General features: G+C 59.1%; 1 protein-coding gene across 4 annotated transcripts; it reads right to left on the reverse strand.

Annotated features, from left to right (window-relative positions):
- Positions 1-15,989, reverse strand: IMPDH1 (inosine monophosphate dehydrogenase 1). 4 transcript variants are annotated; one of them, XM_023250538.2, is made up of 16 exons: positions 15,737-15,989; positions 11,503-11,601; positions 9,366-9,414; positions 7,274-7,375; positions 7,071-7,145; positions 6,585-6,791; positions 6,350-6,437; positions 5,351-5,550; positions 4,613-4,703; positions 4,269-4,364; positions 2,869-3,012; positions 2,618-2,762; positions 2,158-2,301; positions 1,944-2,027; positions 1,361-1,377; positions 1-747 (listed from the first exon to the last, which is right to left on the reverse strand). In XM_023250538.2, the coding sequence occupies exons 1-16, from the start codon at positions 15,904-15,906 to the stop codon at positions 647-649; spliced, it is 1,812 nt and encodes a 603-aa protein (XP_023106306.1). In that variant the 5' UTR covers positions 15,907-15,989; the 3' UTR covers positions 1-646. The 4 variants fall into 4 exon arrangements, with proteins under 4 accessions (XP_023106306.1, XP_023106305.1, XP_023106308.1 ...); XM_023250537.2 differs by having other exon boundaries at positions 11,503-11,604; XM_023250540.2 differs by lacking the exon at positions 1,361-1,377 and having other exon boundaries at positions 15,737-15,988.
- Between the last annotated feature and the right edge of the window lie 538 nt (positions 15,990-16,527).

Below are 16,527 nucleotides of genomic sequence, written 5' to 3' on the forward strand. Positions count from 1 at the left end.
TATTGAGACCTCTTGATTTATTCAGGTTATTTAATATACAATGACGCAACTGTGACCCCAAAGTGTGCAAAGTTAAAGCCTCCGACTGCAGCTGAGAGGAGAGGGCAGGAACGGTACACCTGGGGATGGCGGGGAGCCAGGAATGACGGGCAGCCTCCTCCCCAGGGCCAGGAACAGGGGGAGTGGCCTGAGGAGCAGGGCCTGGGGAGCCTAGGGCCAGGGGAAGGGGGCAGAGACCTCCCTCTGGCCTAGGTCAGGAGCCCAGAAGTGCCACATGGCGGAGCGGGCAGCAGCCCAGGAAGGGGCCAGAGGCAGGGCCAGGAGAGCACCATTTCTGGGGTGGGGAGTGGGGAGGGAGGTGCCCTACAGAAGCCAGGAGGGGCCACCTGCCCCAGGGGTGGGAGCCAGGCCGGAGCAGGCTGCAGCGAGAAAGACCTGAGGCAGGCACAGGGCCTGAGAGCCCAGGCTGGCTAGGCTCAGGGGGACTGGAGGAGGGGGGGTCCGGGGGGCCCCCAGGGCATCCGAGCCCCAGGAACAGTCCTGACTCTGCAGGGGAGGGCCGGGAGGGGCCGCAGACCCTCAGGGGCTCCCCTCCTCTCTCCCTGGAAAGGAGCTGGGGAATCCGTAGTGCAAATCTATGGACCACTCAGTTATGGAGGGAGGCTGTGCTCAAAGGGGCATCCTGGGGTGCACCCCCTCCGCTGCCCCGGCTTCCAACACCGTCCTCAGTACAGCCGCTTCTCGTAACTGTGGGGACAAGGCAAGAGGGGAGCCAAGAGTGGGTGTCTGGACCCTGCCCTCTTCCCAGATTCCCTTGCCATTAGGCCTTGGGCTGCCAGGGTGGCCCCACGTGGGGGGGCCGGAGGGGGAAAGAGCAGGCCCTGTGCCTCTGTCTTCCCCAGGCCAAGGCTCCTCAAAGAACCATGCCAGGTCCAGAGACAGCCATGCTCCTTCTGGCCACAGCTACAGCTGAGTAGACTGTCCTCAATGCTGGGGGTGGAGACAGAGCTCAAGAAGGCACAGCCCAGTCTCCTGGAGCAAGCTCAGAGCAGGCCGAACCTCTGCTGCCCGTGTCTCTGCCCCACCCCTGCACACACCGTGGCCTAGGCCCCTTGCGGTCACTGGGTCCAATCCAAGACGGGGAAGCCTCAGGCCCGCGGTCAGGGACATCTCTCTGCACCTCCGCCGGAGGAGGGGCTACTGTCGGCTGCCCCCAGCACGGTGCTAGCCCTAGGGTCCCTGTCCCACGATTACACCCCAGTGCCCCCCTCAACCCAGTGCCCCCCACCCCGAGCCCAGGTCCCACCCACACTGCCCCTGCTCTACTCTACACTTGGCCCCGGGCAGCGCGGTTACTTACACGGCAGAAAGGTATAGCTACGGGAGGATGGGGCAGAAAGAGACACAGGTTAGATGCCCGCCTATGCCTGGGGGGCCAGGCCCTCTCGACCAGGGCGGGGATGCATGCCTGCAACTTGCTGCCAACTAGCACTGCTCCCGCCCACGGTGGCCCCGGCACCGGCCCTGGCATCTGTCTCTCTGCCCTTCCCGCCGGAGGGCTCGCGCCCCCAGCCTCCACCAGCCTGCTCGATGCTGCCACCAGCAAGAGCCCAGCACCACCAGCCCCTGCCACCAGCCACCAAGCTTCTGAGCAAGCAAGGGACTGGGAGCCCGGGAGGGGCTAGCAGCCGCGTCTCCCATGCCCTGCTCGGGGAGATGCCCGAGGGGAGGGGAGGGGCCTTGTCCGCGTAGGGGCTAAAGGACAGGGTTCAAGGGTGGGCTAGGCCCTGCAGGACAGGGTGATGGGGTCATCCTGCAGCAGCATCCATCCCTGGAGCAGATGGCCCACGGGATCCCTGAAACCTCAGCTTGGCCTCTGAACCACGGCCCCACCTGCCCGACCCAGTGCCAGCCAGATGGGGCAAGGAGGCCACCACACTTACGAGTGCAGGCCATGGACGCCACCCTCGATCTGAGCCGACATGGTCCGCTTCTCAAACTTGAGCTCCCCTGAATACATCATGGACCTGAGGGCGGGTAGGTGGAGCAGGTCAGGGACACCACAGGAAGAAAGAGAGAGGAAGCAGGGAGGAGCCAGGAGCCTCCCAGGTGTCCCCCCACCAGTGCCCCGTCCCGCCCACTCCAAGTCCCACTCACCGCAGGACTGACAGGCTACGGGCACCGATATCCTGGCAGCCGTGCTGGATACCTGCTATGAGGTAGGGCACGAACTTCTGAATGGAGCCTTTGTCCTGGATGGAGCCTGAGACCCCCTGTGCGATCTTCACCTTGTCCCCCTCACTGCATGGAGGGCGAAGAGACTGAGCCAAGCCGCCCATGATTCAGGGGAGCCCACCCCACCCCCCTCGAGGGTACCAACCCAGAAGTCCCCCCCCCACCCCGAAAGCAGCCACTCCCCGGCTGCCGTGTAAAAGAGCCTGCGTTCTGAGTCAGATGGCCCGGGGGCAACCCCACGTCCGCTGCCTGTACCCTGTGCCTCGGTTTCCAGAACTATAATAGGGGGGACTGGGCACCGTCTTGGGAACTCAACGGCGGTGGGGGAGGCTGAAGGGTTACGGGCCGATCTGCCTGGGGGCAGGGTTCAGAAGCAGGGCACCTGAAGTATCGTTTCTGGCTGCTGCTGCTCTTCTCCATGGCATCCAACGAGCCCATGCCCCGGTATTTCTTGAGCCTCACCCCATCCGAGAAGAAGTACTCGCCAGGGGCCTCCGTGGTGGCGGCGAGCAGGGAGCCCATCATCACTGTGGTGGTCGAGGGTTAGTGCCTCTGGCCCCATAGATCTCCTACTGCCCTCGCCCGGCTCCCAGCCCCCCACCAGCCCGCCCAATCGCCAGCAGACCCCCTCACCTGTGGAGGCTCCAAGGGCCAGGGCTTTGACCACATGACCCACGGTCTGGATGCCACCATCAGCGATGACCGGCACCCCAAAGCGCCGGGCATACTCGGCCACCTTGTACACAGCAGTGCCCTGGGGCCGACCGCAGGCCATCACTGCGGGAGGGTACACAAGTCAGAGGTGCCAGCGGCAACACAGGAGCCAGGGGTGGGCCCCTTTCTCCTTGTGCCCGACCTCTGGGAAAAGGGACAGGGCTGGATGGTATGTCTGAGGCACAAGACGGGTGGCAGCAAATAACACAGGGTGACTGTCACTCCAGGGACCCCTCCACCCATCACAGCACTGTGCGGGATTCCGAGGGGGGTGTGCCAGTACTGGCCTTCCGAGTATAGCGCCCGCACCCCAGACTGGTGCGTCCCCAGCATCAACCTCTCTCATTTGCAAAGCCTGATACCAGGGTTGGGTGCTCACAGCCTCCTTGGGGATACTGGGTTGCATTTCTTTGAGTTTAGTTGTCCAAAGCCTTCAAGTACAAGGTTTTGCGTGGGAATTCTAAGGAACTAGGACTTATTGAGGGCTGGAGATAGAGAAGAGGCCTTCTCTCCAAGTACCCGTTGTTTGTCTTGACCCTGTTGCATCCCAAGATTTAGAACAGTGCCTGACACATAGTAGGTGCTCAATTAATATTTAAGTTACTGAGGAAAGGCCCACGTTTTACCACAGCGGTCAGCTAAGGCGAAGGGTAGAAGCTGAAAAGCAGAGGCCCTAAAGACCAAATGGGTCACTCAGTGTTCTAGAGAAATGATTCTCACTACAGGGGCCGGATACATCCCCTCAGGTCAAGCCAGGACCCACAAGTCAGACACCAGGCTCCAGGGAGCAGCCCTCAACCACACAGGGACACGCGTCAGGGTCTCACACTGCCCCACTTCATGCTCAGGAGCGCACCCCGCAAAAGGGCTTTGTGACTGAATGGATCCCCCTCTCCCACTGTTGCCACGTGGCCATAAGGGCGTGTATGTCTTTTCACAGGCAGGGACGTGCTGTCTCCACGCCTTAAGCATCTGCCCGTCACAGAGCTGGTCCAAACTCTGAGCTGGCTTCCAGCAAGCACCTCAGAGAAGTATTCACACCAGCCTCGGACCTCCAGATTGGGCCTTCCTGACCAGAATCTGAGAAGCAGGCTGGCACACACCCGAAACTCGCAGCAACCTTATCTTCCACCAGCCTCCCCCGGGTCAGTGGGCCGGACGGGCAGAGTCCGAGCCCAGGTCAGCCCCGAACCCACCATCCTGGGAAGGGGCCTGGCGCAGCAGGCATTTACCACGCGTCTGTGCAACAAGAGGGGGCCCCCAGCGCCCGTGGAGGGCCAGTGGGGTGTTCTGATTGGCATCACTCTCCTGACACCTACCTTCTTGGGTGATGCAGATGGAGCCACAGCCCATCCCCACACGCAGCCCGTCCACACCAGCATCGATCAAGTTCTTGGCCTGAGCTGCTGTCACCACTGGGGGTGGAGGGGACGGTTTGGAGGAGCGGGGAAAAGAGGAACAGTGTGAGGATGGGATGCCCCTGGCTTGCCCTGGGGCTGCCTGGGACCCCAGTCTAGCCCCCCAACCCAGGGTGACCACGCCCATTCATTCAGCCCCCTGTGCCCGTGCAGGCGCGATGCTGTCACCTAGGGATGCTGAAGGCCAGAGAGGTTACACAGTGAGGGGGCAAGGGCTGGGGGCTGACAGGGGACCCTGCACTCACCATTCCCCCCAATCACCTGGAGCTGGGGGTACTTCTGCTTGATGTAGTGCACCATGGCGATCTGATACACAGAGTTCCCTTGGGAGGAGTCCTGTGAGAAGGGGGACGGGAAAGCTTAGGCTTCGATGGCTAACAGTCCTCACGGGGGGAGGCGGGGATCACGAATGAAAAACTCCTGAAATTGTATGAAAAATGTCATGAGAAAGCTCTTCCCCTGCCCCCACCGGGGAAAACACTTGACGACTCTCAGCAGACCGAGTCTCAAAGAGGCCTGCTTTCCCCAGAAGGTTGAGCACCACTGGTTCACAGGCTCAGAGCAAGGCCCCATCGTACCCACGGTGTGGACTGGTCCTCGCAGCAAGGAGATGTTGCCTGGGGCTACATCCCATTCCCACCACTCACTACCAGACGAAATTACTGAATTGCTTCAACCCTGGCTTCTTCGTCTGACAACGAGACCTGGTATCGTACCTCGGGGAGCTGTTGTAAGGTTACATGAGTTCATCTACATAAAGGTCTTGCAGGATCTGGCAAGCAGGAGGCTCTCGAAGAACGTGAGCTAGAAGTGTTAGGGTCAGCTTACGCGTGCAGGGGGCCCTCAGAGGGGACTAACAGTTTGTTCTGAGCCGTCGGAGTACCAGTGACCCTCCTAATTCCGATTCCAAGCTGAGGGGCAAACCTGAGTCTTCATAAGCTCCTACTCTACGAAACCACCCTGCTCCAGGGCAGTGCCCGTACCAGCACAATGACGTCGGCGCCTGCCTGGGTGAGCAGGTCCAAGCGGTACTTGTCATCCTCACGGGTGCCCACGGCCGCCCCGCACAGCAGCTGCTTGTGGGAATCCTTGGAGGCCAGAGGGTAATCCCTGTTCTTCTTCAGGTCAGTGCGGGCAATGATGGCCACGAGCTCATCACGATCATTGACAATGGGCAGCTTCCCTGGCGAGGAATGCAGAGGTTAGGCGAAGGAGCAGGCCTCTCAGGGCGGGGGTGGGAGTAGGGGACAGTGAGGTCAAAACAGACCAGGCTAGAGATCCCACTGAAGTATCCAAACCAGCCACTAGGGGACAGCACCCGCCCAGGAAATGCTCCTAGGGACCTGGACGTCTTCCCAAGGAACAGGAAGCAAAGAAACCTCGCAGCCAAGTAGGTGCCGGAGCTCTTCCTGCCCTGTGGCCTAACCAGACTGGGTGGGTGGCCCCTGAGCACTGGCAGCCTTTCACCTGCTAGGCCACAGGCCACAGTGGTCGAAAACTCCTAACCAGGGCACAAATGTGAGGCTGTCCTGCAAGGAGGAACATGTGCCCTCCCCAATACCGCCCCTAAGAAACAATCCACTATGAGCCACGGAAGCAGTTCCCAGTGTCTCCCACGGGGACCTGATGAATATTATGTCAGCAGCCCCAATGTCAAATAAATTTAATTACAGGACTTCTCAGGGCCTTCAGTAAGCTGACACACAATTTCTTATGGAATAAGGGGGTTAGAAAGCAGCATGTTTCAGACTTTTTTTTGTGTGCGTGATGAGCATTTCACAGGACCGGCTATTTGGGGAGACATACTGTGGAGACGCTGAATAAGGACGTCAGGATTCATGCTCCAGGCTGGGATTGTCTGAACTTTCCCAAGGCCCAGCCTGGTTGCTGGGACAACCTGCAAAGCTCTAAGGAGACAGGGGGCCTGGGGTACAGGGAGCAAGTCTGGGGGGGTCTTGAGCTTTCTGCTTACTCCCAGGTACCTTTCTTGCTGCGTTGCAGGATCTCATTTGCCTCTTTCAATGTCACACCCGCCGGAGCCACCACCAGCTCATTCCGCGTAGTCATCACCTGTGGAGCCAGGAACATTTGCCTGCGGGTTGGCAGGTGAGAGAGAAGGGAGCCAGGCCTCCCTCTGGTCCCTGGTCACAGGAACCAGCGTGAGGCCCCAAGATGTCAGCCATGCCCCAGCCACACTCCTCCCTGCCCTGGAGGTACCTCACTAAGGAGGGTGGTGTGGTCCTTCTCGGCAAGAAAGTCAATGTCTCGGGAGGTTACGATGCCCACCAGCTTGCTGCCCATGGTGCCTGTCTCAGTGATAGGGATGCCCGAAAAGCCATGCCGGATCTTGGCCTCCAACACGTCGCCCACAGTGTGTGAGGGGCTTAGCACTACGGGGTCTGTGATGAATCCCTGTTCAAATTTCTGTGGGTAAAGACAGGGGAAGGAAAAGGCTAGAAGTCGTCGAGGTGGTACACAGCCACACCACAGAGAAGCCAGGGCCCTTAATGGGGAGAGAGGGTGGTGGGAAGATGAGGGCTGGGCCCCGTGTCCCCACCGTGGAGACGAGCAGACAAGACCCCACGGCCGGCCGTCGGCCAGGGGATGCACCAGCCTGCAGGGCTGGCGTGGGAGGGTAGGAGGATCTCTACGGAGGCGGCGGCCAGGTCGCATCTTCTTTCTGGGGACAGGCCTGGTACTTGCCTTGACCTTCCGCACCTCATTGGCCTGGAACTCCGGGGTGCAGTTGTGGTGAATGAAACCAATACCGCCCATCAGCTGGGGGTGGAAGGGAAGCATGATCAGAGCCAGGGGCCCACACTCTCACGCTGCAAACCTCCCTTCTGAATCCAGCCCACCCTGTTCGGTTCCCCAACCCTGGGTCCCCACCCAGGTGTCTGACTCACAGCCATCGCAATGGCCATGTCAGCTTCTGTCACAGTGTCCATTGGGGAGGAGATCAGCGGTGTCTTCAGGGTGATCTTCCGAGTCAGGGCTGAAGTCAGGTCCTGAGAATAGAGGCAGGGTCTAGGTGAAGAGTTTTACCATTCACTCAACAAACATTTATTGAGCCCCTATGGGCACCCAGCACCAGGACAGGCCTGCAGCTATAGAACTGAACAACGCAGGTGAGGTCCCTGCTATCCCTCCTGGAGGTTACATTCTACTTGGAAAGAAAGGTGACAAACACGAAAAACACATAGGAGATTATCTCAGTCAGGATAAAGGCTCCAAAGAAAGACAACAAAGAAAAGTGGCCACCGGAAGAAGGATGTGGTGGTCAAAGCCTCTTTCTTGGGATGTGAAAGTGAGAACCAATCAAAGTCAAAGTCTGAGGGGCTGTCGTCGCAGGCAGAGGGAGCTGTGTGTGACACCTGCCTCTGGTTCCAAGTCTTTCTGAGGTGTATTTAAGAAAGAAAAAGGCTAGTGCGGTAGGGAGAAAAGGGAGGGGCGGGAGCTAAGGGGTGAGGATGTGTCGCCTTGAAGGCCACAGAGCGGAGCTTAGATTTGACTCCGAGATGAGAAGCCACTGGGGGGGGCGGTGAGGGTCTCAGGCAGAAGAGAGACACGATCTGATTTATGTTTTAAAGAGGTCACTTAAGGCTCCAATGTGGAGAATGGACTCTACGTGACGAGGCCTGAGGCAGGGAGGCCACCGAGAAGGCTGCTGGACAGGGCCAGGTGGGGCCAGGACAGGGCCAGGAGGAGAAGGCACGGGAAGTCTATCAGGCATCCAGGAAAGTAAGTGACTAAGGGTCTGCCACTCGGAGAGCGGTCAGGGCTGCAAATACACATTTGGGAAGAATCTGCCTCTGAGATTCAGGCCAACAGCTTGTGGATCCTAGCCCCCAATGCACTCACAGGCTTTGGCATATAATTTTTGGAGATCCATAGGCCCTTGAAGCCCATCCACAGATCCTGGTTCAGAACCATGGCCCTGCAGTCTAGAAAACTCCCCCGTCTCCTCCTTCCCCCACTGTACCACAGGGCAAGAGCCACAGCCTTCCTGACACAGGCCGTAGGATGGGGACATCCTGAATGGCCAGTGGGGAGACTTTTCCATCCCTTTCTTCCTCGCACCCCACTCAGGCCTGGCACAAAGCCAGAGAGCTTGGTAAACTTTGTTAAACTGAACAGCTGAACCAAGACTTCCTGGATGCTGTCAAAAAAGACATATCCAGAATAGCCCGAATTTCCCCCTAAAAATCTGTCTGCGTCAGCCCTGGCAAGCAGGCTGGACATGAGTTTCCCCAACATAAAAGCGATCCAGGTACACTCAGGCCCTTTGGTCTTTCATGAGAATCAGACCTAAATAAATGTCGATAACAGCAACAAAGGAAACTATTTTCTCAATGTGCACAAGTTCATCACAGAATAAGCTAACTTTTCCATGAAATGACTTCTACTCATCAGCACTTAACCCTTGGCTTCTGTGATTTTGTCACATACTAACTGTGTAAAGGACATTGTTCATTCACTTGGCTCCTCACTCATCACTTGGCCCCTCCAATAAAGCGAGGCACTGTGTTTCCTTGTATTTGTCCAAAATCTAATTCTTTCAAATCCTCTCGCCAATTCCTGTGCATTATGGATCCACAAACAAGTCTGTCCGCCTCATCCAAAGTCGCCATAATTTTACTGGCTTCTGTCATGTCCTTGCTCAGCATTTCAGACAAAATCCAATCCTTCCTGTCTAAGGTAATAAGGCCGCCACACCCACGCCCATCTTCTCTCGGGCCTTTTGGAACCTCACCGCGGGCGCTGTCAGGGACAGCCCTCCCGCTCTGTGCCTGGCCCACCACTCAGCGTACCCCTGAATCCCCACACCTGCCTCTGCCCCATTAGACATAACCCACTGCACTGTGCCAGTTTCTCTGGCGGAAATAAAGGCTACGTTCCCAAGAAAAGTCTCCCCCGCACCCCGCCCCTGAGCATGAAATCACCTCTTCTGCCACACACATAGTCCCTCTCCCCCAGGTCAGCAGAAGAGATACTCACCACCTCATCAGCTATGAAGTCTATGAATCCTGGGAGAATCAGGAAGTCGCTGTGAAGACAGAAAAGTGAGTGTTATTGGGTGGGGAGGGGTACCCGAAAGGGCCAGGGCCTGCCATGCCAGGGGAGGCAGCATGGAGGTGGGAAGAGGGGCAGAAAGACTGGAGCCCTCCGATCCCTGCCGTTCCCTGGTCAGGGCTGAAGCACCCTCATGCCCCCCCAACTAGCATCTTGCTGACTCCGGCCCAGAGACCCAGAGCCAAAGCCAGCAGAACGTCTGTGGATCTGGGGTGCCACCAAGGCAGTTGGCCCCAAATGTCTATTGCCCTCAGGGCTAAGAGTTCATCGAGGGGCACAGAAGTTCCTGTAACGACACACGTAGCAGATACAGGGCCTGCCCTTGAAAACTTCTCAATCTTCATAGGGGGAGACAGTAAGTAAACATAGAATGAACCCGAAAACAATTTACTGGTGCAGCATGGCATGGACACCACAGAGCACGGGACACGCTGCACAGCCCGGTGCCAGGGCTGCTGAGTCACACAGGGTTCAGAACAGTGTGGAGGGACCCCAGGGGGCTGAGCGTGAGGCAGGTTCTGACAGAGCAGGCACTCCACGCTAGTTGAACTGGAGCGACCTACAGACACGGCCCGGGATGCGGAAAGGAAGGAGGGGGCTTACAGTTGTTAGGACCAGGATGCTGGGGCCCTTGCCAAAGTATGACAGCTGCCAACCCCAGGGTGGGCCACGGTCAGAGCAAACCCCAGAAGGGGAACGCAGGCCTGCATGGGTATGGTAAGGTGCCGTGCCATAGGCCCTATGGGCTCAGTCGGCCTGAAATCACAGGGCCTTCACGGACTCACCCAAAAGCAAATGCTCCACACTTTAGGAACACTCCTAACTGGACTAAGCAAAGAAACGGCACCCCAAATGCAGGAACGAAAAGCTAGAGGGTGGACGGGAGGGGTGGGGTCTTTAACCTGCCCCAGACCTAGTCTGCCCCAGACCTAGTCTTCCTAGAAGACTCCAGTGAATGATATAGCAAAGAGACACTTTCTCCTCCTTCATCAAAGACCATCAAACGAATAAAAACCCCTAACTGCCCCTGCCCTTGGCAGCCTTTCTGTCGAGTGAAGAGGCCTCTGTGGCTCACTGAGAGGCAGGACAAGAAACGCGGGAGTCAAGGCCCTTGACATTTTCTAAGTATTATACCCATCCCTCACCTGGCCCATGCCTTAGCCCAGGCAAGAGGAGCCACTGAGGAGTGACTGGGAATCCTGGGGTCTAGGGAAACGGCCTGTCAAGCAGGAACACTTACAGGCAAAGGCAGGGACTGGCAGGAGACAGGGCAGAGATGCTTTCGGGTCGCCAGCATCCCTCCTCCTCCTGGTCCCAGGTTCTGATGCTCTTTCCTGGCATGGACACAGTCCTGCAGCCAGGAGGAGAGCTGGTGCCAGGCCCGCAGCCCGCAGGACAACTGGCCCAGAGCCCACGGAAAAGCAAACTAAGCCAGGGGCAAACAGATAGGTCGCACCCTCCTCCAAAATCCCATATGGGGTGGGCTTGGGGTGGTAGTCACATAATACTAATGTCCCCGGGGGCACTAGTGCTAACCTATGGGCAAGCAGGGGCACAAGTGGAAGGCTGGATGGGTCCCTGGGAACAAGGAGCCATCCCAACTGCCCAGCTGGGCCTCTCCTGGAGGCAACACCCAAGCAGCTGCCTTAACTGCACTCCAGGGTCCCTTCTGCTCTCATGTGACGCTGGGAGCCAGAGGGTGTCCTGGACCAAGGTCTGGAAAAAGTCTCTCCGTAACTCCCACATCTCCAGTTCCTACACACCCCAAGTCCCCTCCACGGGGCCAAGATGCCCAAGAGAGGAGGAAGGGGGCAAGCCGGACCCGGATCCGGCCATAAACGGGGCAAAGCACCGAGGGCCCGTGATGTCGCTGTGCCACGTCCGTCTGCTCTCAGCGCGGGCCTCCTTCCTTCCCTTGCCCAGCCCCCTCACCACCCCCCCCCCCAGTCACTCGAATCGGGCGTCACCGAGGGGGGAACCGTGCACGTGCGGCGCCAGGGCCGGGGGATCGCGGCGCGTTGGTGAGTGCACCGGTGTGGGGCCGAGGCCCCCCGGGGCTTACTTGTAGGTGAGGCCGTCGGCGTTGGCGAAGAGCTGCTGCGCGGTGAGTCCATCCTCGGGCACGTAGCCGGTGCCGCCGCTGATCAGGTAGTCCGCCATGCTGCTGGGAGACACCGCGACCCGACATAAACACCCGCGCGGGCCGCCCCGCTGCTGTTGCTGCTTTCGCTGCTGTCGCCGCCGCCGCCGCCGCCGCCGCTGCTGCTGACGCCGCGCCGCGGCCACGCTGCCGCCGCGGGCCAGGCGGGCCGGGGGCGGGGGCTGCGGCAGCGGCAAGGCGGGCCCGGGGCGCCGCCCTCTCCTCCCGCCCCTCCCCCCGGGAGACCGCCGCCTCCGCCCCGCACCGCACAAAGGCCCGGCGGAGCCCGGCCCAGACGCCGCCGCCGCCCGCAGTGGCACAGCGGCCCCGCGTACCGGGCGGGGGAGGGAGCGTGGATCCAGCGGGGGAGGGGACTGAACCAGGCCGGGACACGCCCCCTCCACCAGTTTTCGTCCCGCCTCCTAGGCCCCCCGCAGCGCCCCCTTTGCCTCCCCCCCCCATTCGCTCCCTACCTGGGTGGCCGATACCTGACGCCCTCCCGCCCCCCCCCCAGCCTTCTGGCCCCCGCAGACCTGAGTCTCTCCCTGTCCTACTCCCCACTTCCAGGGTACCTCTAACACGGTTTGCCTTTACCCAATACTAAGGGCCAGACTCTGATCAGGGCTTGGAGCCCTGAGAAACTGGTTTGGGCTCCCAGCTCCCCAACACACAGGAGTTTGTGGTTGTGCCCTCCCAGCAGTGTGGGTTCCCATCTCCCCCAGCATCATTCCTAGGGGGCGGGTATTCTTAACAATGACACTCCCTGACCTTTAGGAGGCCTTGAAGCCCTCTGCCGTTTATAAGGCATTTTTCATAAATGATCACATTTACTCTACAATCCATTAACTGACAATTATTAGGTATTCCCACTTCGCAGATGCAAAACCTTCAGTTCAGAAAGCAAGGAAGGATGAGTACTGCCTCTGATTCCTGATCCAATGCCTCCGTCTGCCATCCCTATCCCCAGCTCAGAAAGTGGTGTGTATATCAGGGTTTTAAGCCCACAGAAGAAAGTTTGTTTTTATTTGGGAGCGTAGTGTGATAGGATGGTGAGGGAGGATCACAGGCCTGGCTTAGGCAAGTATGCACACAAATTAGGACAGAGGCTATGGAGGTTTTGAGGATTTCCCAAAGCAGAAGTTTGGTGGCCCTGTGGGCCCAGCAAGACCCAGATTTCTACATGGGGGCACTAAGATTTGGTAGCAAATTGATTCACATGGGGAGAGGAGGGGTGGCAGGGGGGCAGACCCTTCCCTCTGTGTGACCGGAACTGCTCACACTACTCCCTGACCAAAAGCTAGAGAGCAGACCCCCAACCCAAATTCCAGGGTACCCTCCCTCCTCCTCCTGTGGTCCCCACAGCTTAGTTCTAGGTAAGGGAAGAGAAAGGCAGGGCAGGGACACAGTCCTCCCCCTGGCAAGGTGGCTGTCTGTGGTGCTCCCTCCCTCTCTCCCCAGCCCTGGGAGGCTGGATTTGTTTACCTCTCCGCAGTTTGGTGGCAGCCAGGCCCAGGGGAGGCTCCCTAGGACGCCCAGCCTCCCCCAGTGACACCCCGGGACCCTGCCAGGAAAATACAGACTGTTCCATCTGTATGCAGAGGGGAGGGGGACCTTCCCACAGAGCTAGGGCGATGAGGCCCATGAGGCTAGTGCTGGAGGAGACACACAGATTCCAGTGTCCTCTTTCCTCTTACTGTGAGGGATGAAAACATCACAGACCCCCCTCCCCCAAGCTTCCCTGCCCACCAGTGGAGCCCTGAGGAGGGCTCCTGATGGGGATTTCTGAAGGCGCTCTGAAGGGAGGGAGTGGGCCTGCCAGAGTTCTCTGCTGAGTAGGGGTTGGGGCCAGCTTGCCTCTTCTGGCTTCTCAGCACTCATGGACTCAGCCTGAGGGCCCATGCCCTATGGGGGCACCTGAGGGGCACAGCACTAGGACCTCTCATTGGCCATCTGGAGGCAGAGCAGTGAGACAAGCCAGAGAAAGGACCCTAGCCATTCAAAGCTACTCTGGGGCATTTTTCTAGCTGCAGAAAAGCCATTGCAAGCACAGAACACAGCTTCTCCTGTGGTCTCTCTAGATCTCTAAGGGACCTGCTCTGGGGCACTATGCTCTACAGCAAGGATCAGGAATGGATACGGTACTATTCAGGATTCCACCAGAGCTGGGGCCCAGGACGGCAGGTGGATTCTGCCATCTCAGATGACCTTAATGTGACATCGGCCCCAGCCCAGAACTTGGACCCAGGGGAGGAGGCTGCCAGGCTGAGTTATGGGGAGGGTCATTTTCCCAGTGATGACAGACCTTATGGTTCTACTCCCCTTCTGCTGCCTCACACCCCCTCCTGCTTTGACCTGTGTCAGGGCTCCTCATTACTCTAAGCTGCTGGGCTCAGCCCTGGGTTAGGCTGTCCTTTTCCAGAGACTGTTAATCCATCCCCGTGGCTTTCCTCCTCCCTCTTCCTGATCTTCCCCAGCTGCTTCCTCCATGGGGAGGAGACACCGAGGCAACCAGTGGGCCTTGTCAGCCTGAGGAAGGGCTTTTGGTCCCCGGAGGCTCCCCACCTAGCAGCTGTGAGGCCAGGAGGGCAGAGGAGCAGGCCTAAGCCCCTTCTTCAGAAGGGCCGTGGGGAAACAGTGCCCAGGCTGGGAGCCTGGAGATCTCTGTCTAGGGCTGTTTGAAGGGACAAGAATTCAAAACAATTTTGAGGGAAGGGTGGACATGAGGAGAAGAGGTAACAACAACAATGTTACAGCACTGTTGAGCTGGGACAGGGGACATGGCTTGGCCAAGTTCAAGCCAGGGAACAGTAACACCGGCCTCAAACTCAGGACCCAGGATTTCTTATCCAACCCTGTCCTCTTCCCACAGCTCTAAGCTAGTGATAGCAGATAGAGGTCTAGGCAGCAGGTTTGGAATCTCATTACACCACCTGGCTGGGGCTCAGGTGTTACACAGGTTCTTTCCAGACTGGCGGGGGCGGGGGGGGGGGGGGGATGGCCCCTTTGTGCACAAGTACAATCTGGAGAAGGAATGCTACTTCGTGGCCCCAGCCTGAGCTCTGAAATGATCCTTTTGCAATACCTGTTCTAACCAAGGCACTGCCTCCATCAAGTGCCCAAGTGCCCCAGCCTGCTCCCTCAACCTTGTCTGGCCTCTCCCTATCTATCACCCTGGACCCTGCACCCTAGAAGCTGGGTTTCCTGGATGCGGGGAAGGATAAGGCTGCCTGAACCTGAGTCAACTCTAGAGAGGCAGCCTGTGAGGGCAGGAGGGGCCAGGCTTCACCCAGCAGCCCCTTAAGCCTTTAAAAGTTCTTACATAAGCTGCCAGCCCCTGTGCCGAGCTGCAGGGCTAATTCCCCCAGACCCCCCCCCCCCAAACCGAGCTTCCAGGTCACCTCCCCAAGCTGCTGAGCACCAACAGATGGGGCAGAGAAAGAAGTCCAAATCCTCTGGACCGGAAGGACAGTGGGATTGCCTTTCAAGCTGTGATACAATCCAGAGATTAACCACTGTCTCCTTTTCAGCCGGTCTCCCCCGGGGCCCAGCTCAACACCCCCACTCTTCCTTCAGTGACTCTTACAGACCCCAGCAGGCTAAGGGCAGGAGGGGGTCCTGAATCTTAGAAGAAACCCTGAGGTGAGCTGCACTGGCAGCCTCGTCAGACCTCAGCGAATGGTGAGGAGGGGACAAGTGTCCTCACCCGGCTCTGAGGATGCATCCATCTGGACACCTACACCTGCCAGTAAGACTCTGGAGATAGCTCTGGGAGGAAACAACTAAAGGAGGAGTAAACAGTTTTGGACAGGGACTCCAACAAGCACTGTTTGAACCCCAGGAGTTGGAGCCACTTGGACCAGGTATCGTCGGGTGGTGTAGTGGAGGTCCGATACAGAGCTAAGATTTTACGGAGCGCTTTCCTGACCTGCTCCCGTATGCAGCGCGGCACCGAACCCTTTGCCCTGCGCCTGCCCGCATCCCCCAACCAAAGCCAGGTGCGTGGCGTCGGAACCCGGTTTCAGGAAGTTAGGGGTTGAGGAGGTTAGAGGGCAAGGGTGCTGGGGCCTGCCCTTCCCCTCCCCGGCAGCGTCGCCCGGTTCCCGGAGCCGCCGCGCCCGCCCCGGACGCGCCCCGCGCGCTCTGCCCTGGGCGTCACCTCTCGGGCTCGTAGCCGGCCTGCAGCAGACGGGCGCTGTACCGCTGCGCCGCCGTCTCATGTCCGGGGTGTTGCCGGGCTCCGGGCTCCGGAACAGCGGCGGCTCCCCCTCCCTGCAGCGGCAGCGGGAGTAGCCCCGACCCCGCTAGAGGAGCCAGCGGCCCCTCCATGCGGAGGCCGCTGCTCCGGGCGGGCGGGAGCCTCTCCGCCTGGAGGCTCCCCGGGCCCCCGCTGGGGAGTGAGCGCCGCCCAGGCGGGTGCCGGGGAGGGGACTGGGCCTCAGGGGGTGGGGCCTGAGAGTCGGGGGCGGTGCTTGAGTGCCGGGGGTGGGGCATCTAGGGAGAGGGAGGTGCGGCCCTGGCAAGGTGTTCGGACTCAGCCTGTCTCTCCCGTCCTGGGATCAGTGAGGGGATACCGGGAGATGACCGTGGAACTGCAAAGGAACCCGCCCCCACTATCACTTTTCCCGCCGTCTGGACCGTCAAGGTTCTCCCGGCTCCTTCTAAGAAAAACCAGAAGAGGAAGGGAGCCGAGCGTCTCCAAAGACCAATGGAATGATCCTTTGGGGCGCCTCCTACCGGCCATCCGCAGACCTACCTCAGCTAGGACAAGATAAATGGGGGGAATTATCAGGCTCCGTTTGCCTACTGCCCCCTTTACCTATTCAACAGACTCCCTAACACTGGAGGAAAATAGGTTTTCCTCAACTCTTAACTGCCACTGCCGGAGGAAGGAACAGATTAGGCTTCAATCTCCTTAAGGAAAAGGGCCTTGTCTGCCCTCGTTTGGGG

Source organism: Felis catus, chromosome A2 (assembly GCF_018350175.1).
Source record: "Felis catus isolate Fca126 chromosome A2, F.catus_Fca126_mat1.0, whole genome shotgun sequence".
NCBI lineage: Eukaryota > Metazoa > Chordata > Mammalia > Carnivora > Felidae > Felis > Felis catus.

Coding starts and splice junctions, on each gene's coding strand:
- IMPDH1 (XM_023250537.2), bottom strand. CDS start 15,906: ATGGAGGGGCCGCTGGCTCCTCTAGCGGGGTCGGGGCTACTCCCGCTG. Junction 7,376..9,365: donor ACTTCATAGCTGATGAGGTG/GTGAGTATCTCT, acceptor CTCTATTCTCAG/GACCTGACTTCAGCCCTGAC. Junction 3,013..4,268: donor CATCTGCATCACCCAAGAAG/GTAGGTGTCAGG, acceptor ACCCTCCCGCAG/TGATGGCCTGCGGTCGGCCC.